This window comes from Cebidichthys violaceus, unplaced genomic scaffold (genome assembly GCF_023349555.1).
Source record: "Cebidichthys violaceus isolate CVI_PGR_0920_01 unplaced genomic scaffold, fCebVio1.0.p SCAF_16, whole genome shotgun sequence".
In the NCBI taxonomy this organism is placed as follows: domain Eukaryota; kingdom Metazoa; phylum Chordata; class Actinopteri; order Perciformes; family Stichaeidae; genus Cebidichthys; species Cebidichthys violaceus.
This window is the reverse complement of record NW_027176329.1, coordinates 5,899,963-5,921,170: the sequence shown is the minus strand read 5'-3', so window position 1 is coordinate 5,921,170 and position 21,208 is coordinate 5,899,963. Positions and strand designations below refer to the sequence as shown.

Below are 21,208 nucleotides of genomic sequence, written 5' to 3'. Positions count from 1 at the left end.
AGAGTCAGTACTTTTGGCTGTAATATTTCACTCTTCATATTAGATGTTTTTTCCCCAAAATTACGCTTTTTTTAGATACAAATTACTTCCTTTCAAAGAGAATCTATAGTGGCTTCTCCTTAACCCACACATTCATCCTAATTACGTCAATATTTTGCTAAGTGGTGCGCCTCTTTGAAAGGAAGTAATTTGTATCTAAATATATTGTATATATATCTATAGACACACCAAACGCGAAAGCCCTCTCCAGAGCCAGCCTTAGGTTTGTCCGTCATGGGCTACTGTAGAAACATGCCGCTCCTCAGAGTAAAGAGACCATAACATCGTAGAGGATGGTTTTCTTTCCCTTCAAAATAAAATATCTGCCTGCACTTATTAAATAGAGAATTAAAAAGAGGCTACACTGTTTTCTATCACGTAGTAGGATCATAGTGTGATACAGTTTTAAGTGCTGGAAAAACTAGGACGTGATGTTGAGTTTACAGTTTTTATCGGATACATCCGCTAAAAAGCTTTAAATTAAGGGTAATTTTGTTACTATCAGTAAATTGATTTATCTTCCTTTTTCATGCCACTCTGATAGCTTAATTGTCAAATATCATGAACATATATGGTAAATTCTCTAACTTTTAAGGCTCATTACTATGGAGACACAAAGTGTTATATATCAGATAAACAAACACGACATTATGAACTACAAAAGCACATGAATTAAAACCATGACATTTTAAATATTAAATAGAATAATTATTAATATTCAATTTAAAAAAAAAATCTTTTAAAATGTCTGAAAATCAGTTTTTCCTTTCACAACACTTTCCCAATGATAGTTTTATTTCATAATGCTATTGTGCCTTTATCTCATTTCAGACAATTAAATGATTGACTGTTTGTCCATATTAGTTCTACGCAATGTTAGCACACTCAGCATTGACCTTAATACCATTTAGACAAACAGCTTCTTTTATTCTAAAAATCTCAAACCGGAAGTGCCTTTATAATGTCTGCTCACTTGACAGACAGAAGTGAAACTTCCTGATAGCGCTGGTTCACTTTCTGTAAACACAACTGAACGAGCGGCAGGTTGTTGTTGTTTCTGTCCGAGCTCACTGTAACGGAAAGCAGCATTTTCAAGCTCCACGATGTCCGGGCACGGTCATGGTCACGGGCACGGCTGTGGGTGCGAGGGGGAGCACGAGCCCGCAGAGAGGGGCCTTGAGTACGGACTGTACCGGCGGATCGACCTGGAGAAGCTGCAGTGCCTGAACGAGAGCAGAGACGGGGATGGGAAGCTGGTGTTCAAACCGTGGGATCGGCGGAACGAGCGGGACACGGTAACGACGATACAGAGCCTCTACCCCGGTCAGCTGTCATGTCCGTGTCCCCATAGACCGATAGAAGTGTGTGTTTCTCTTGAGAGTGCAGGGGCTGCTGATGCGGAGTCTCGCTGTGGAGCTGCGCAGTTAGTAAATCAAACTCAACTTTATTGATATTACTGAGGCTGCCAAATTACACGAGGGCTGCAGTCCTGTCATTTACTTTACTGATTGGGGCTGAGCAATATGGTTGAAATCCAGGGATGGAAAAACATTTTTTACTCAAATAACGTTAGTTAGTTAGCAACTTCTTTACTTAAGTTGGCCTATATGTTTGAGATGCATGTACTTTTTATTGAGGTAAATATTGTACTGTTGCTTCACTACATTTATTAGACATTTACTATTTACTTTGCAAAATAAGAATGGAAAAAAACACCATATGAGTTTATGAATAGAATGATTTTTTTTTTTTATATATATATATATATATATATATATATATATATATATATATATATATATATATATATATAGAGAGAGAGAGAGAGAGAGAGAGAGAGAGAGTTTTTTTATAGACATATAGAGACAATTAAGGTTAGTTTAGCTTTTACCTATGGCAGTAAAAACCTACTTTATCCGTTGATGCATCAGTACTTTTACTGAATTGACTACTTGTTCCACATGATGTTGATAATAGTATTTTAAGGTATTGACATACTGGTATGTCACAAAATGGCGGCAAAACTACATTCAAACACTTGAACTGATGTTCGTAATATTCATATTTTATATTGATTCATTGGCAGGTTATTTTCTTAATTCACTGACATCATTTTATTTACAAAATGTCAGGAAATAGAGGAAAATATTGCCCAGTTGTGTTTGCTCATATTAGCATCTTTGTGGCCCAGAAACCAGTCAAACCAGTATCCCGAACTGATAACGTCTCAGGGCAGATTATAGTGTTTGTTTTATTGCTGCTGCCACTCTGTTTACCCAGAGGGAGTTCTCATCTGTTTGTCTATTTTCTTTTAGTATGTCGAGAGTGACGCTGATGAAGAGCTGCTGTTCAACATCCCGTAAGTCCTAAAATCCTCATCATCCTCATCATAATGAGCCTGATCTTTAACCTTTTCTCCTGAATGAACAAACTGTATGCTCTGCTGCCTCATGCTTTTTTTGCTGTAATTTCAGACCAAAACTCTGATTTAATTTCAGTTTTTTTTATAATTCACCGTTCATTCATCTCTCGTGACGGCTTCATGCTGTTCACATTAATTACCCTGTTGTTGTTGTTGTTGTTGTTGTTGTTCTTCTTCTTCTTCTTCTTCTTCTTCTTCTTCTTCTTCTTCTTCTTCTTCTTCTTCTTGAAAGCATCTCTTTGTGATTTTGCCCCGTCTCATCAAAGATAGCGGCGAAGAAACTCTCTGTCATCTCTTTCAGTTTTACAGGCAGCGTGAAGCTGAAGGGCATCATCATCTCTGGGGAAAATGACGACTCTCATCCAGCTGAGATCCGACTGTGAGTGTCTGCTCACTGCTTCTCACGTTGGACCGATTTTTATGTCCTATTAAAACCATAATTAAACTGGTCTGCAGTTAAAGCGCTTCCATCCTTTCCCTCGCTAGAGGACAGCGACCGCATGAACTTTATTTTTGTCATTCCAGGTACAAGAACATCCCCCACATGTCCTTCGACGACACCGGCAGAGAACCTGAGCAGGCCTTCAGACTCAACAGAGACCCTGTCGCTGAGCTGGAGTACCCGACAAAGTGAGAGCATGAATGTTTTGGTTTTTTTTAATCCCCTGAGCAACTTTGTGCCTTCACGCAGGAACCGTTAGTCCCGTCAGATTCCCAAATCAACACTTTCCATCTGCTTTATAAGATGCCAGTTAGCGGTGCATTCAAGAAATCTGCAGTTTAAGAATTTTACAATTACTGCATGCTTGTCCTCTAGTTTCCTGTTACTTTTAGTCATCGGTATGTCCAAAATACACTGTTGGTTGCACCTTTTTTCCAAGGATTTCAGATTTGCTCCTGATTGATAAGTTGAGAGATGAAGATAAAAAAGTGATAATGCAATGTAGCTTGTAAGCTTGATGCTTGATGACACGATGCGGTGAAGCGTTCCAAACACAAGTGGAAGCAACTCTTTTTGTTTTTCCCTTTCTGTTTGCCTCCATGCGTCACGCTTGCCTCCGCTTGTATGAGTTCCGATCCAATTTCGTGTGAATGCTGCTGTCTCACACCGAGGTCTCTCTCCTGTTGTGTGGATGATTTCCCAGGATCGCTCGTTTTTCCAACGTGCAGCACCTCTCCATCCACATCTCAAAGAACTTCGGAGCAGAGAGCACCAGGGTCTACTACATCGGTCTGAGGGGAGAATACTCAGAGGTCAGTCGGAGTCACAGCCTCTTTTCCTCTTTTTGTCTCGTCATCTCAAATGTTGTAGATTTCGATGAGGGAAGTGACATCCTCCAAAACAGTATCAATAAAAAAAATTCATGAATGGAGGGTTTATTGCGGGGCTGTTGTATTAGTTATAGCTAGCTAAACTGGCTGGTGTTGTTAATCTTCTTCGCATTCCCACATGTAGGAATGTATTTCCAGAGTCCAGTGTTTCCAGCACGGATAAACCGATAAAGATCTGTATTTAGTTTTCCTCAGATGGTTTGTTTGGCTGTGTGCGTCAGATCACAACTACATTGAAAGGAGACATTATTTTGACTCCTCTTCCATCCTGAGGGCAACAGATTCTTTCCCAAAATATTTAGGCATTTGTCTGGTGTGACTCCACTTTCCCCCTCAGTTCTCCAAAGAGCCCTCTGCATGTCTGTCCGTTGGTATGATGCTGTTGTGGTGACAAGCTGCGTTAGCTCTTCACAAAGTCCTTCTTTTTAAGTAACACCAAACTTTGCGTGATTAAATCATGGGTTTCCACTTTTCCCTTAGAGCTCTGAATAGCAACGATCATGCACGTTGCAAGCATGCAGCCATACAGTCGGTTCAGCTGGTCCAATTTAGGTCTCTGAATCTTTGTTTTCACTCTCTTGAAGTTTGATGTCTGGCCCTCTCAGAGAGATCACAGTTTCACTTGAAATGGTTCATTCAAGTCATTATTTAGTCAGTTATTTCGTTTTTTATTCAGTTTGTCTCTATTTTCTGTCATTGTGTAGCCCAAACGCTTAATTGGGAAAATGGTCTGTAGTATAATCTAGTTTGTTAGTTAGTTGGTTGCAGCCATAGACTGTATATATGAAGTAGATGTAGTCACCTTGATGTCACCAATGGGTTCCAGGCCTTGAGTTTTCCTTTTTTTACAATCAGAAGTTGCAACACAAGAAGGTTGAGCTACGTACAACCGAAAGCTGAATAAGACATCTTTAGGCGATTGTGTTTTGAATGAATGAAGTCGACATGGTATCATAGACACTAAAGACCATAGTGTATAACCTACTGTTTTCTCCTCTTTAGCCCTGCCTTTCTTTTTATTTATTAGATTGAACCTGAAACAGAGTATATATATATACACACACACCTCTGAATGTTTGCCTGTGCAGTAAGTTGAGCTGTCTTTCTCTCCGTGCGCTCTATAGGCTCACAGACATGAAGTGACGATCTGTAACTACGAGGCATCAGCCAACCCTGCAGATCACAAAGTGGAGAGCATCATCCCACAAACCAACTTCATTTCCTGAAGAAGCGTCAAAGAGTCGGAAGGAAAAGAGACGGGAAGAGAGGTTTCTTTGGCGTCTGCTGGCTGTCATTGATGCAAAAAGTCTTCAGAGGAGTTCAACGCTGCGTAGCGGCAGGTTGGTTGAGCCTCGACCGGTGACTTGAGCGCTGTACTCTGAAGACCAGAGAGCTCCAGGTGTGTCTGGAAGTGCCATGTTGTTGCTCTGTTTTCTATGGCAATAAAGAGTGAAGGCTTAATGTGGGCAAAAAGCTTAATAATAATTGCATGAAACATTTGATACTCAAATAAAGTCTGTTGTTATCAGTTAAAGCTGCATACTCTGATTCTTGTCTAAAGTTACCCACCACTTCAATAAAGTCACAGCTGCTTTTAAATAAAACACATACGGCAGGAAATAAACCAAGTGAATTTACTCTTTGATTGATGAAATGAATTTGGTCACCATGTTTACACACTGGATTCGTAGTTGGCTTCATGCAATGATTTTTAGGTGTGAAAAATGTAAAGAAACTTAATTTGCTCTCAGAAATCTGCAGGAAGAAAGATACACAAACACTTTGTTAAACGCCTAGAAATTAATGTATTTCCTATAAAACTGCATTATTTGCTTTTTGTAAAGCTAACACATTGTTAACAAGTGCTGGATATTTTATGCCACCTAGTGGTTTATTATGTGACTATTGGATCTTAGTGGGTCTCTCTCTGTAGGCTGATATGCTCTATTTGTCTTTCCTTGGTTTATCTCTGATGAGATGAGTTCTCAGGAGCTGCATGGTGCGTTCACATAGCTAAGTAAATTTGCCGTCTTCCGAGGGAGAGCGAGGGGAGTGGAGGGATTGATTGGAAGCCTGTAGGAAGTATTGAGACTCGGACTTGAACCAAATCCAAAGCTTCCTGCAGTAGAGGTCTATGCAAACAGACTGAGGCGTGAGTCCTCCACAGTAACACTTAAATACAAACATGTTGCAATTTTTAAATCGAAGTGTGAACTCCTTAAGACCATCCTGTTACCTTCCCTCTTTCTATTTTCTCTCCACAAAGGGGTTAGGTCATTCTTGATTTCATTGTTAGTGATGCAGTGTGTCATCATGCAGTCACCCTGAGAGTGCATTTATGAGCATGTGTAAGCTAAATATGAGGTTTGAGGTCTCCAAGAATGTTGCTATATTTAAGAAATAATTAAAAATGGAAGAATTAATCATTTTATGCTTAACAGTGCTCCGAAATGTTTAACATACATTCAATATAACATGATTTTATGTTTTTTAATGTAGACATTTATAGTTTACACATGATTATAACAATTGTGTCTTAATTTTATCATTTCAGATTTTTTTAGAAGCAAATATTTTTTACAGTCATACATGTTATTGTCTTTAAAGGATCAGTTCACACAATTATATTAACTCTTACTATCCTCTGGTGGTATATAAATATTTTTGCTAAGTTATATGTGGAAAACACAGTAGCCCATCTCTAGTAGGGTCCCATCTTACTCTAATATGATCATCTACAGAAGTCATTACATTACAGTCATTTAGCAGACGCTTTTATCCAAAGCGACTTACAATAAGTGTATTCAACATAGGTATTCAAAAGAACTATAGTCACCAGAAGTCATAAGTGCATCTCCTTTTTTAAACAAGCATCTAAGAGCATAAACCAGAGCAAAAGTACAGTGCAGAAACAAACTAATATGAATAAAATAAGTGCTAAGTGGAAGGCTCAGGGTAATAGTCATTAATATCATGTTTCAGTACTGTCAGAACCTCAGACAAAACAATTAAACTAACGTTCGGCAGTATAGTTTCCATGTGTGGCATACTTCCTTGACTATAAAACGAAACATTTCTATGGTAAAATCTTAATCTGAAAAGTAACCTTAAATTTATGTAGCAAGTAGCATATAATTAATGAGTAAATATACTTTACTATTACATATCTATATCTATTTATTATATATTTGTTGTTATATTTTTATTTTATGAAGGAAGAAAATGGTGATAAGAGAATAAGATGTTATACATCTGTGATTACGGAAGGGCGGTGCTTTGTGATGACGTTTCCACGCTCTGTCTCCGCCCCCTGCTTGTGTGCTGCTAGTACCGGAAGTTCCGTTCCGTCGCGAACTGGGACAGCAAGCGGTAAGTGCAGTGCATTTGTATTAGCTAGCGGGCCGCGAGTGTACATTTTACCGCTTTATCTCGGTCCAAACTAATTGTTATTAGATATTTTTTTTTGCTTAAGGTGTATTCTAAAAAACGGTCTGGGTTAGAGGTCCGAATTTGAATCGCAGCGTTAACCTGAGACCGTAGAGAGACACCGGCAGAAGACAATACAATGTGTGTGTGTGTGTGTGTGTGTGTGTGTGTGTGTGTGTGTGTGCGCGCGCGCGCGCGCGCGTGTGCGTGCGCGCGCGCCCCCAACGTTAACGTTAGCTAGCATCTCTACCACTACTACTACCATTAGCCCCGGTAAAGTGTAGCTGTGTGTGTGTGTTTGTGTGTGAGAGAGAGAGATCGTGTGAGCGCGCGCGCGCCAGCTAAACCGAGATTAAAGCCGAGCGCGAGGGATGGGAGTTTGTCATTTTTGGGGCAACAGAAGCTTTGCACCGCTGAATGCCATCACTACTGAGGATGATGGGTCGAATAACATAGCTAAGCTTCAACCATGCATTGTCTCCTTCCTCTTCGACACTCCACCACCCGCTTCAACCTCCAATATTATTTATTTTTTTATACAACCTCTTTAAACGTCACTGATTGCACTTTTCTCCCTCGGCTGCGGTGTGTTTCTACATCAGCTAGGTTAGCTAGTAGCCGAGCTATCAGTAGCTCCGAGTAGCACAATTATTCAGTGGTGTATATACCAATTCGATGTATGCCATTGTAATCCGCAGTATATACCGCTGAACAATAGTGGCATACCATCGGCCACTCCGAGCTATTAACCTCCAACAGAAGCAGGCGGAGAGCAGAGTTAGCTGTGTTGTGCGGTGTGTGAGTATGGGAGGAGGATGGGGGGGGCTGCCTGTCACTCATTGCCGCATATTATCCTGTTGTTTGCCAGCCATCCGTAGCCATTGAGCAAAGAGCTGTCTGAATGCAGCAGCCTGGTGTTTATGCGTTCGGTCGTGTGACGTCCACACACACAAACTGACTGCAGCACGACTCCTTTGTATTTCTTACGTTAGACTTAAATGTAATTGGAGTCATGCAGGATGGGAACTCGTGATGTGCTTTAAGTTGGCTGCAACACAGGCGGCGTCTTTCTTTTCTTTTGTGGTTTGTGTCACCTAAAAGTAATATTGAGCAGTTGCTTTGGACTTTTCTGCTCACAGCACAACACATTCTTCCAATCAGGAGAACATTTATTGACCAAAATGCAAGATGTTATCCACTACAGTATCTATTTTGTATAAATCAGCTACTTAATCAATCTGGTTTGAAAGTATTTTGTGGAATTTTATGCCTTTTTAAAGAAAGATGATTGATGGATTGAGGGTAGAGAGGTGGGGGATGGCACAACAGTTTCCTTGCTGGACACGCCTGTGTCGAAATTGAGCCACAACTAACAGTATATTTGTTAAATGTACAAAGAAAGCAACCAGTGTTTGTTTTTATTCATTGCGTTATTGTATTATGCAGTAAGTGTAAAGAAAATAGTAAAACATGTTGCAGAAGCTAAAGGCGAGGTCTTACAATGGCACATTTTTTTCCAACCGGCTGTTCAAAATGCTTCAAAATACAATTAAATACACCAGCAAAAACAGCTAATCCTCACATTTATCAGCAGTAACCAGGAAATGTTTGGCTTTTTTGTTAAATGATTTAAATGAATGAACAGTTTAAAGCTGAAACGATTAGTTGACCAACAGAGAATTTATTGCAGACAATTTTCATAATCAATTAATTGTTTAATTTCTCAAGCGAAAATGCAACATAACATTCCAGTTCATCTTATGTGAGGATTTTCAGCTTTTCTCTGTTATACATACATTTCAAATAAAGTATTTGTCAATTCTAAGCAACATAAGCAATTTTTAGATCTTACTACGGGCTCGGAGAACATGCATTTCATAGACCAGTCGATTTATCGCAAGCATAACGAACATAAAATGTACATAATCATCACAGTACAAGCCTTTATACAGCTTTTGATATCAGGAGACGACTCAAGACATTACAACATCAAATCAATAATATTCATCAGTTCCACTAGGAAGTTTTGAGGGCTTCTCTGGCGTTAAACGTATAGTTGGTGCATTTTCATCCAGAGTGTAAATATTCATCATTACTAGCAAAGGGTAGTGGAAAATACAGGGTTTTTGCTGCACCCATTCAGTTGTTAGAGGAGTGCACTGTCCGTTAGAAACACCACGTTATAGATTCAATTGGATGTGTGGAACAAGTCCTGATTTCAGTTGTTTTTTAGACCCAATCTGAACTGAACAAGATGCTTGTACACAGCGTGACACTATTTTTAACCAGCAGCCTCCTCCAGAAGCGTAGAGAGTGAGAGAGTGAGCCATTGTTTCTTGGAGCATTGAAAACCCACACATTTGTTTTTTTCTGCTGGTGCTCTGGGTTACAGGTCGCTGTGAATCTGCTTAACAATAGCGGTTGGGGGGGGGGGGTATAAACATGATTAATCACCTCTTTGCGTATGCTTCCATGTTTCAAGAGCTTGTTAGAACAGATTATCCGATGTTCCTGCACTCTCAATCCTCTTCTCCAACCTTTATTATCTTTGTTTCCAGCATTGGTCTTCTTGTGAGACCTGCTTTTAGTCACATTATCTATGTGGCACAGTCTTTTCCCACTCTGGGCCATATTGCAGCTAAATTACATTAGCTGAAAATAAAAATGTTTTTAATGCTGAATTAGAAAATGGTTGACAATGAATGCGCGTCTTGTGATGCACATTTTCATCACATCATATTTTGTTTGTGTCAAATCATTCACATGGTGGAAGGAGAGCTCGCATCTCTTAACCTAAAGTGTAATCCAACCACTACGGAATACATAATTACAAGTAAAAGTCCTGCATTTAAAATCCCACTAAAATCCCAGAGGGGGTCATCAGACATCTGAAATGTGACACAGCAATTGGTTTAAGCTTTAACAATACATTGTAATTCATAAGTGTGTGTTTTAAATGTGAAATCTAACTCTGAAAAGTAGATTTTTATAGCTGTTAGATAAATGTAGTGCAGTAAAAAGAACAATATTTGTCTCTGAAATTTGTTGACGCAGACGCATAAAGTAGCACAACATGGAAATACTCCAATTGTACTTAAACCGACTGGAGTAAATGTAACATTATACATGTGGAAAATGTCCTTCTTGCTACGTTGTACAGCACTGAAAGAGACCACTTCCTGGTGCCTACCCAGTTATTATTGAACTATTACTCATTTATCAAGGCACCGGATGAGAGGCAAAAATAACCTTTTGTCCACACTTTGGATGCTTGAATCGCACATTTACCGTCCACTTCCACGTATTTTAGCCGTTAGTATGACCTCCAGACAACAATTTGTCACCTGCCAAAGAGCAAACACACTGAGCTGAGCCGCAGCATTTAGCTGCTCGGCCGTAACGGCGGAGGAATTTGAACACCCGTAGAGTATAATCCCGCTCAAGGTTTAAACATTAACCATTGTCTTTCAGACATTTCCTCGTCTCCCTGTTGCCTGTTTACCAATCAGGCAGTGCGTCGTCTTGACCCGCCCGTCCCGCCCTGCTTCATTCTTTCCCACATCGATGGAAAGCTGAAGGGCATTAAGGCTTTTACTGCTCGACGTTACTGTAAATCTGATGTCATGTTTCATGCTCGCTATCGATGGCTGACTCACAGAGGGGATGGACGTCTGCAGCCGGGTTGCAGAGTACAGTAGAGGGGGGTGCGTTTCATTTAGTTATGAGTCTGGTGACTTGCTGACACGCACAAAAACAACATACCTCATGACTGCTGTTTTTAGGTTCAGCAGCAGCTTCATTATGTGTTTTTTGCGTATAAGTGGTATGTTGAGCTTTGTTGTTCCTGTCTGTGGACTGAATGGCTGCCCTGTTAACCAGCAGGAGGTATAACCATCGTAGAGGGCTGTTCATTGTCATTGCTGATGTTAAAAAAAACATTTAGTCCTCCAAAACGACATGACACATACGACTGTCCATTACTTGTGTCTGGATGTAACCTCTTTTTGATAAGCTCCACGTGTTCCAGAGTTTGAATACATCGTGCTGACTTGAACGTTCTTTTTTTTTTTTTTTACTTTTGTGAACAGGTTTGTTTAAAGGAAGAGAATTGTAAAAAAAAAACATTTTAATACTTCAACAAAAGAGAATTTTACACATTACAGTTATTGTTCTTAAGGTAACCCTGCTATTTCCTGCATTATATACATTTCTATCATTCTATCAAATTAAATGTATGGTATGGGCTTTCTGTTATCGTAATAATTGAAGCTGCTACGATTAGTGATAAAGTGATTATTTGTAAATTCGTCAATAGAACCCAACCAATACTGGATTGTTTTAGGCCACAAATGATATAGATATTAATTTTTTTATAATTTTTTCAAAGTACTTTTTTGTATGCATGTGATCAATGACAATCATTTAAACAACTGTTAAATACTCCATGAAATGGCACTAACACTTTGGGACAGGGAGCATGACAAACTTTAAATAATGTTTTAGAAATATATTATTTAGATAGTTAGAAATATATTTGTCAGAAAGTCGTTTTTTCTCTTTATGAAAAAACCTTCAGGTTGAGCTAAAATATGCAGTCGCAGGAACAGCTGATTTTACAGCTAGCTGACAAGTCATATCTGTCTCATTTTCAGTTTATTTATCCCCCAAAGACTTTTCTCTCATATATATCGATAGATAGATAGATAGATAGATAGATAGATAGATAGATAGATAGATAGATAGATAGATAGATAGATAGATAGATAGATAGATAATAAGATCGATCGATCGATCTATAACAATATCTGATCTTGATAGGCATCGGCCGATTAGTCGGCTATCCGCTATTTCCTCATCCAAGCTATCGTCTTTATATCGGCCTTTAAAAATCCACTTTCCGTCGACCTCTAATACGGATCACTCAGATTGTTTTTTTTAGTTTAGTTTTTTTTTCTGAATTCTGAAGATAGTACAAAAGTTAAAAATCTGTACACTGTTTCGAAATAACCTCAAATGTAATTTGAGATTTCTGCACTGCAGTTTCCATTCGGCCGACATACAATACACTGTTGCTGATTAGCTCTGATCGACTTATCACAAATATGTTATGGTTTTGAACTGTTGTCTGGACAAAGCGAGCTAGATGAAGGGATCCCCTGTGGTCTTGGAGAAATTGCAAACTGCACCGTTTCACTACATTTTTAGTATTTCGCAGATCGGAGGATTAACTGAGAAAATAAATGGCAGATTATTTGATAATAAAAGTAATTGTTAAATGCGACCCTAATGGTACTCCAACAAAAACAATCACATTCTGGCGAAATAGCTACATTAATAATTCACTAACCCTGCTTGAAATCCCATTCATTCCACAAAGCTCTCACTGCCGCTGCTCGTAAAGTTTATTGCTCTGAGTCGTAAGGGACGACTCTGAACATTGATCATTGTAAGACAATCCTCTTTTGTCATCTGGATTTTTGCAGTCGGGGCATTTTTTTTAACGTTGCTTGCGTGTACATTGTGTGTACACTTTAAAAAAGTGGAAATGATCTAAGTGGTCCTTACCTGCTTTGTTGAGCTTGCACAATTTACTTGTCCTGCAGGTGAAGAAATCAGAGAAAACAAGTTAATATGATGTAATCAAATGACTCCTGATCATTTGGGTGAACTAATATTCATTTGTATTGTTAAAAACATTTATCAGATCTACTAATCTCTCTTCAACCACAAGAATAACAGATGTTAAGTTTGAACCCTGAGTAGATTTCTGAATATTCCTCTTCTGTCATGTGAATAGTCCCATGGTTAATACCAAGGCTCTGGAAACTCTTGACATCATGTGGACGTTTTTGCAAATTGCTTGAATTTCGTTAAATAAAGCTCTTTGTTTGGCCCCAACGCACATGACGGCATATTTAATGTACTTCTGCACTCAGCTGACCTATTTTTTTTCTCCTCCAGTACCTCTCACAGTGTATGTGTGGCAACAACATGTCTGTGCCGCTGCTCGCCGAGGCTGTGACAGTGTCCGGGATGGAGAAGGAGACTGCGGCGGTGAGTGAAACTTTGAAAGCCTCGCATATGTACTCAGTATATGTATTCAGAGCGTTTTATGGTCACTTTTCATGATGGAAGGTTCCCTGTAGCCATGTTTTGTGTAGGAACAGGGACTTGCTCTCCAATAGTAGCCTTGCTCCATTAAAGCTCGATCACACAGCGAGTGCTCTGTCGTGCTTGATTAAAGTATGTGAAAACCAAAATACCTCCCAGCCGCTGGGTCTTTACTTTTGGCTTCTGATTCTCCAGGAAGAGAATGTCAGAGGCAATGTGACTCAATCTGGACTTCCTGAATTATATTTGATCATCTCTTCTAAAAGCCACTAGTTAAACTATAGCTACACTTTTAAAATAGTCATAATTTTTCTGTGGGTATTAAAAATGTGCTTCCCAGATTATTGTTTGTAAAGCTTCCAGCAAAGCCACATTTATTTTGATTATGATCAGTTCTTCAATGTACACAATGCTTATATTTCATCTCAAACTGCTAAATCCGATTTTTAAATATACCTGTAAGTTACTTGGCCAAAAAGTTACATATTGGACCTTTTAGAAGCAATGAACACCAACATCACCCGTTAACAAGGATGTAGAAATATTCAGCCCTGTTCAATGTATATAACAAAATCACAGTAAAGAGTCCAAATAAACACTGTTCCTTTTATGATGAGAGGCCTCACCTGTAGCAGGACGCGTAACAAGTACAGTAGAATAAAAATGAAAGGAGCTGTCGGGTACAGTGCAGGGATTTGTTAAACAGCCTGATCAAAGCTGACAGTCACTGGTCCCAGCTCCCGGTAAACCCTACATGGATCTCTGCGTGTGTTTTGATCTCTGCAAAGACAGCTGAGCCTCTTGATTTCCAGCCAGCAAACAGCGAATTGCCAGCTTTCTAGATTGTCTTCTTCCCTTTCATGGATTCTCTGCGGGGAGTGGCGTGTGTGGAGACTGGCAGTGAGAGCTTATCTTGGCAATAATTTGAGATTGGCACCTGTTATTCCCTGTTGTGGAACAAGTACGCAACACTTATCTGTAGTACTTTCTGTACTATAAAACGGACGCAATGGGACCAGATGTCTTCGGCAATTAGTGTGTCCAATGTGATTGATGGCTATCAGAACATTTCAAATATTATTGTATCTGCATTTGGTTTCTTTGGGTGTATTGTGAATATTTAAAGAGTTCTAAAGAGACGGTTCTAACCAGCTTTTCTTTTTTTGTGTGTCTGCACTGCAGGTGATCTTCCTTCATGGGTTAGGAGACTCAGGGTGAGTGATGTTTTACTCTTTATTCATGTTGTGAACATGTCTTTCCATGCAGACCTCTGAAAGATTTCATAAGCCTGTTTACATGTTTTCTGTATTCATTATTTGTCACACTTGAATGTATATTTGAATATCAGAGCAGAAGCGCACCTGTCCTTTCTACATAAGTTTGATGGCTTCATACTTGTAAATTAATTTCCTGCTTCAGATATTACAACAGAAACTTTTCTTGACGCAGAACAGTAATCAAGTACTCCGCTTACAGTGTTCATTGATACTTTGCCTCTGAGCTGGTGCTGCGTGCACACTAAATACTGGGACGGGAAAAAGAAAGTCCTTTTCTCAAAAGGAGAAACGTAGTCTCCTCGAAGCTTATGACAAACTGCCAAAAACGAGCCCAAGAGATGCAGCAATGAAACGTGGTGTCTACTGAAACAACGAGAAACAGTCATGGCTGCTCGCGATGGAGACAGAAAACGAATGCGCACGGGGAAAGCAACTGTGGCTGAAACAGCTGCACTGTGTTTAGAAACATCCAACACAATTCAGTAAATAGCAAAGCTGTCCGTTCCATTACATTTGTTATAAATACACAAATGTCAATTAGATGGTAATCTGCATGAGAAATAAAGAAAAAGTAAATTGTTTGTAATAATCATCGGCTGGTAAAGAACAGTTGAACCCGGACAGACGTGATCACTATAGGTGGTTGTGTTCTTGCACACAGGGAGACTTTCCTTCTTTGGCAGATGATCGTGAAAACAGTCTGTAAAGTCATTCTGCACAGCGAAGCTCAAACAGTGAAGTAACAATAAGCAAAGCAGACCTTTGAGTGGAGGGGGACTGTTAACGCAAAAATGATCATTGAATACTCTTTTTAATATGTTTTACACAGTTTTGTTTTTTGCCTCTATTGAAATTTGTCTTTGCTGCTTGTGCGTTGGGATTCATGACCTGAGTATTTCTGAAATCCTGGCTACAGCCGTGTTAAATTTACATTTGGCTTTATTTTTTTAAATATCCGATAGCTGTTTGAACTTCCCAAAATACCTGAAGTGGTGGAGTGTAAATGCGGCTAACTGATGTCCTCATTCATGTAGTTTAATTTCATAATACACCACTGACAACACGATGAATGGCTAATTCAAAAAGCTCTCAAACCAACACTTGATGTCGGCTGAGTCACTAAATGGGCTGTTAAATCGCATCAGTGGAGATAAAAAAAATATCCCCTTTGGTGGGTGTGTTTCTCTTGAGTACCTAATTGTACCTCCAGTCAAGGCCACATACTCTCACTTTACACAACACACTCTTTAGTTGTAATCCATGTGGGTTTTGACACGCTGCACATTTGTCGTTTTGCTGAAGCTGGATGAGAAACAAAGCGTTTCTTTCTCTCTGTTTTCTGTCAGGCATGGGTGGGCAGACTCCCTGACGGAGATCCAGCTGCCTCACGTCAAATTCATCTGCCCCCACGCGTAAGTCTTTTTCTGTTTCTCCGATTCCTCCTGTCACGTTTTGTTCCTCCAAAGACTGTCGCTTGTCAGCAGGGGAGAAAAACTAATGTCTTCTTCTTGGTGTGCTGGAGTGGAGTAACCTGTGAACAAACTGTCTCTTGCTCTCTCTTTTTTCAGCTTTGAAGCAATAATTTATCTGTAATCTGTAGTGAATAAATCAATACGCCAACATTTGGCTGCTGGTACTGATCTTCCTACGCTGACATGTCACGTTTTCATTTCCCCGCAGGCCCCCGATCCCCGTCACTCTCAACATGAAGTCCATGATGCCCGCGTGGTAAGTTGGCGCGATGAAACAAACAGCCTTTTTTATTTTTATTTTTATTTTTAGCTCAACACTGGAGGCCATTGTTTCCCTGGAAACGGCGAATAGGCTCCCGTCCCGGCATCGACAATACCACGCTTGTATCTATTGATTTCCTCGTTTCTGCGTGTGTGCAGGTTTGACCTCATGGGTCTCAGCCCCGACTGCCCGGAGGACGAGTGTGGAATCAAGAAGGCGGCAGACAGCAGTGAGTGAATGTGTGCACCGTTACATTCATATTCACATGATTATTTTTGGAACTATATTTACACTTTCACCTTTAGACTGTTGACACTACGAACAAACTAATTCCATTCAGGCAAACCCAGGCCTTTAGTTTTGAACTTTGACCTCCTGACGGCCAGAAATGTATTGAAGACATGAGGCGCCTCCTGATGGTCAGAGAACTAAACAACACCTTTAAACAAAGAGTAAAAAAAGGGTTTGGTAATCGGCATTATATGTTGAGTAACACATTTATTCTTGCTTTCCTCCAGTCAAGGCCATAATCGAACACGAGGTAAAAAACGGGATCCCCCCACACCGCATAATGCTCGGTGGCTTCTCTCAGGTTGGACTTCATATCTTAGCATCGTTTTGCATTCCACAATAGAAATATTTTGAACACAATAAAAGAGAAAGAATGCAGCCTTTAAACTTGTCTCCCTCTCTCTTTCTGCTTCCTGCATTCCTCCTCAGGGCGGGGCCTTGTCCTTGTATACCGCCTTGACCTGCCAGCATCAGTTGGCTGGCGTTGTGGCCCTCAGTTGCTGGCTACCACTTCACAGGAGTTTCCCATCGGTACAGTCACAGTCTCACTGGGGAGAAGTTACACGGATGTTGTTCAAATGTCAAATGAGCTGCTCTATTTTACTATTGAAATAGTTCCACTAAACTCTCACTAAACGCTTTCAGCAAAGTGGACTTTATTGAAGTCGGTGTCATGTCTGTCCTGCAGGCATCCAGCGGCCACAAGAACATCCCGATCCTGCATTGCCACGGTGAGATGGACGCCATGATCCCGGTGCAGTTTGGCGCTATGACGGCAGAAAAACTCAAAGGCATAGTTAACCCTCAGATGATCACCTTCAAAACCTACCCAGGGCTCTCTCACAGCTCCTGTCCTCAGGTACTGTACTGTACTGTACTGTGTGTGTGTGTGTGTGTGTGTGTGTGTGTGTGTGTGTGTGTGTGTGTGTGTGTGTGTGTGTGGATTTGCCCTGCTTATGTGAGCTTAAATCAGTTTGTAAGAGTTGTTTTCATTTTGACATTTACGGGTATTTCTTTCATACTTTTGTAGAACATCAGTTGTTGTTTTTTCAGCAGTCATGAGTTTTAAACTTCAGCCTGTTTATTCCCCACAAAAATGTCAGAAAATAATCGCTTACTGTAACCCACTAATAGAACGTGAAAGGTCAGATTGAAAGTGAAACCCAATGCTATAATAGGTCACCGCTTAACATCCACTTTGTTCTCTTGCAGGAGATGGCGACTGTAAAGGACTTCATCGAGAAGTATTTGCCCCGAATCTGACCTCGCCTCATCCCACATGTAACCCCACCTGAGACACTGACTTCTCATCCTCGATCTGCCATTCTCCCACAGGAAACAGCCATGAGCTCCCCCCCCCCCCCCCCCCCCCCCCCCCCCCCCCCCCCTCTTCCCACACACATCGGCAAGTTAGCAAACACACGCATAAAAACACGCACACATTCGATAATCCGAAACACACAGCCAAACAAAACATCTGCTTCTCAACGCAGTCCGACAACGCTCATACCGAGAGAAAAAAACACACTGGTTTAATTCTAAAATAATTAAGCGCTCGCACTCACAAGTCTTAGCCTTTCGGAGGGAGAATCACTGATTCACACGATACATTCCCTTTGGTTTTATTTAAAGAGCCTCCGTCTGTCGCCTCTACCCGACCTCCGCTTTTCTCCACTGTTGTTTCGTTTTGCTGTCTCATGCTCTTATGCCTCCACCGCCACGCCTTTTCCTCTTTCATCGCTACGTCAGTCCATAGGACATTTGGTGGGAAACCAATAACCAGGTTGACACCTACCTGATACTGTCAGCGAGCATACCACGGTGCAGTCAGACCAGATTTCACGTCCCAATCATTTGATTTGAGCTGCCTGCTTTGAGTGATTATCTGATTTGAACTTTAACGCGTTCAATTTTGACGCTCTCCTATGTACCAGTTTGTTAAAAAAACGACGGCATTCAGGAAATCTTGGTTGTTTTATAGTCTTGCTTTATAACTGCACAGTGAAATATAACCTTGCCCTCGCTATTTCCTGTCCCCTCCTGATTTGTTTGCCACACCGCACCAGGTTGAAATTCAGTCCGACTGCGGCTTTACTCCAGCGCTGGAGCCCCACAGAGTCTGGCTCAGGTGCAGCGGGTGCTGGTTTTAGAGCTGGTTTCCTACCAACCCATCCACCCCATGACACGTAAACTGCAGCCTGTCCGGGTCTCGCATCGGTTATCTACCTACAGACGACCGTTTTTTATTAAAGTACCAACATCCACAAGGGCCTCACATTTCTTTCTTTTCTTTTTTTTAACAAGTGTGATAAAAGTACATGAAAAAAATTCAATTGAAATAAAAGAAAACTAACCAATCGATGCTTTTGCCACCCTGTGCTGTTTATTTCAAAACTTCCTCGCCTGCATGTTTATGCTTCATGTCATTCTTTATTGAAAATTACCTCAGTTGAATTTTTTTTTTTTTATATATATATATATACAAGAGTATAGGCTTAAAGATGAATGACGGGTATGAGTTGCATGAAATTAGAGCACTCTATGGTTGCAGGCCTGCACAGACTGTACACACGAGTCGCTTCACTGTTCCTCCCACCGACTTTTCCTCTTTAAACATTTTCCCCATTCAAGTGTTCCTGTTTCAGCACCCCATGAAACACCCTCCTTTCCATTAATCCCAGTTGATTTTCACTGGTTGTGTTTGTTTTAAAACTCTGGGATAAAACCTGCTGCTTCTGTATCTTCTTCCACAACACCACAGCAGTCCTGAGTTTTAAACTTCAGACCGTTTATTCCCCACAAAAATGTCAGAAAATAATCGCTAACTGTAACCCACTAATAGAACATGAAAGCTCAGATTTAAAGTGAAACCCAATGCTATAATAGTTCACTACTTAAAAATGAAATGGCTATACACTTGGAGGGCTTTGGCAAGAAGCTGTTCCAACATAACTAAAGGGTGATTTTACAAATAATAAAAAACAGTTAATCTTGAACAACGTGTGATCCTTGAACATAGGAGTGTAACTCTGCTGAGTCGTGTGTGCTTAAAAAAAAATATATATCAGGTGTTCTGCATTTTCCTTTGTGAATGTTAATTTTGCTCTTCTCATGATTACTTGTTCTGTATTGCTGTTCTCAATCCTCATTGGAGAAAAAAAAAAGAGGAAAGACGTCTGTTTTGATTGTTGTGGACAAATCGATGAATGTCTTTTACTTCCTCGAGTCCTTTTATGTTTTCCCATCACTGAATCTCTGATGCAGCCCGCTTCTCTTTATGTCCTTTGTTTTTCTTCTCTTTGACACCCTCATAGTTTTTTTGGGTATTCCAACATTTCCCGCCCACGTGACGACGTCGCACTGTTTTGTGTTTTCTCCTGGGTTGTATGTTGTCATTGGTTACGCTTTTTACATTTGTGTGTTTTTGTTTATTGGACTTATGTTTTGTTGTGTTTTGTCACTGTTGTCATCTCATCCTTTTTTTTGTGTCCGTTTATAATGATGAGCATTAAAAAAAAAAAACATGTTTAGGGGAGACTTGGTGGTCTCTCTTTTTTGTTTTTGTTTGTTTCCAAAACACCTCTATGCGGAATAAATGAAATAAAAAGTCCCTGTGAGTTGAGTGTCTTTCATTTGGTAAAAGTGTATAAGCTATATAAATTAAGTGACCACCACAAATGTCCTCTAATGGAAAAACAATGATCTGCTTTAATTTAATTAAAAGCCTTTTGACAAAGGTAGGAACAAGTCATTGTTTTAGAAATCACAAAAAATGTCTCAAGTCCTGGCATCATGTAATAACTTTATTTATATAGCATGTTTAAAAACCAAGTTTACAAAGTGCTTTGACAGACAAAGCAGCAAAAGTCTTCATGTTTATTATTTCATATTAATTATTTGTTCTTCAGTGCCACTTTGACATGTTAACACCAAAAGAAAAAAATGTTGCCAAACTAGAAAAATACAAATACATTTGTGTTAGTTCAGTCGTAATCAAAGTTATTCCATCCCAGTAGGTTCAAGTCGAAGTGCTCATAAAGTCCAGGTCATTATTTATTTTGTCAGGCCTGAAGTCATTACATTTGTGACTCGTGTCCAAAGCCCTGCCTTACAATTTCCACTAACAGGAAGTCAGATGTTCTGATGTACATATAATCTCATCTCTGCAGACTTGATTAAGGTCTGTGTGAATTAGCATAATTCTGGAACTACATTGATCAACATTTATACAAAAGGTTAACAAAGGTGGATGAGTTTAAATGGGTAAACTATTCAAACTCAGTTGACTCAGATTAGTGAAAGATCTACAATTGATGACCATTTTCACACGTTGTGATGATGGACTATGATCACTGTGAGGCATTTCGTCCCCTTCAGAGAAGCGTTTAAACAAACAATGGTGCTAGCTCTGAGTATGAAAACAAATGAGTGGTCAGCTTTGTGTTGTGGGGAAGTGGTGCACCAAATAACTCTTTTTGAACGAATTGTTTATCTCGAACAGATCTTTTTGGCAATCAATATGTGGACAAAGAGTTGTTTGGCTGTATTTTTTTTACAATTTGTTTCAATAAAAAAA

The 21,208-nt window shown here is 39.9% G+C and overlaps 2 protein-coding genes across 2 annotated transcripts; both read left to right on the top strand.

Moving 5' to 3' along the window:
• The first annotated feature begins 1,016 nt into the window (after positions 1–1,016).
• pithd1 (PITH (C-terminal proteasome-interacting domain of thioredoxin-like) domain containing 1) lies at positions 1,017–5,327 on the top strand. The gene is made up of 6 exons (XM_068710898.1): positions 1,017–1,334; positions 2,355–2,398; positions 2,763–2,840; positions 2,987–3,091; positions 3,607–3,715; positions 4,918–5,327. The coding sequence occupies exons 1-6, from the start codon at positions 1,143–1,145 to the stop codon at positions 5,017–5,019; spliced, it is 630 nt and encodes a 209-aa protein (XP_068566999.1). The 5' UTR covers positions 1,017–1,142; the 3' UTR covers positions 5,020–5,327.
• A 1,792-nt stretch (positions 5,328–7,119) lies between these two features.
• lypla2 (lysophospholipase 2) lies at positions 7,120–20,242 on the top strand. Its single transcript, XM_068710897.1, has 10 exons — positions 7,120–7,162; positions 13,181–13,273; positions 14,513–14,544; positions 15,954–16,019; positions 16,288–16,335; positions 16,500–16,570; positions 16,860–16,933; positions 17,062–17,163; positions 17,321–17,491; positions 17,845–20,242. The coding sequence occupies exons 2-10, from the start codon at positions 13,196–13,198 to the stop codon at positions 17,893–17,895; spliced, it is 693 nt and encodes a 230-aa protein (XP_068566998.1). The 5' UTR covers positions 7,120–7,162; positions 13,181–13,195; the 3' UTR covers positions 17,896–20,242.
• Positions 20,243–21,208: the final 966 nt, after the last annotated feature.

Coding starts and splice junctions, on each gene's coding strand:
- pithd1 (XM_068710898.1), top strand. CDS start 1,143: ATGTCCGGGCACGGTCATGGTCACGGGCACGGCTGTGGGTGCGAGGGG. Junction 2,399..2,762: donor GAGCTGCTGTTCAACATCCC/GTAAGTCCTAAA, acceptor CATCTCTTTCAG/TTTTACAGGCAGCGTGAAGC. Junction 2,841..2,986: donor CATCCAGCTGAGATCCGACT/GTGAGTGTCTGC, acceptor TTGTCATTCCAG/GTACAAGAACATCCCCCACA.
- lypla2 (XM_068710897.1), top strand. CDS start 13,196: ATGTGTGGCAACAACATGTCTGTGCCGCTGCTCGCCGAGGCTGTGACA. Junction 14,545..15,953: donor CATGGGTTAGGAGACTCAGG/GTGAGTGATGTT, acceptor GTTTTCTGTCAG/GCATGGGTGGGCAGACTCCC. Junction 17,492..17,844: donor CTCACAGCTCCTGTCCTCAG/GTACTGTACTGT, acceptor GTTCTCTTGCAG/GAGATGGCGACTGTAAAGGA.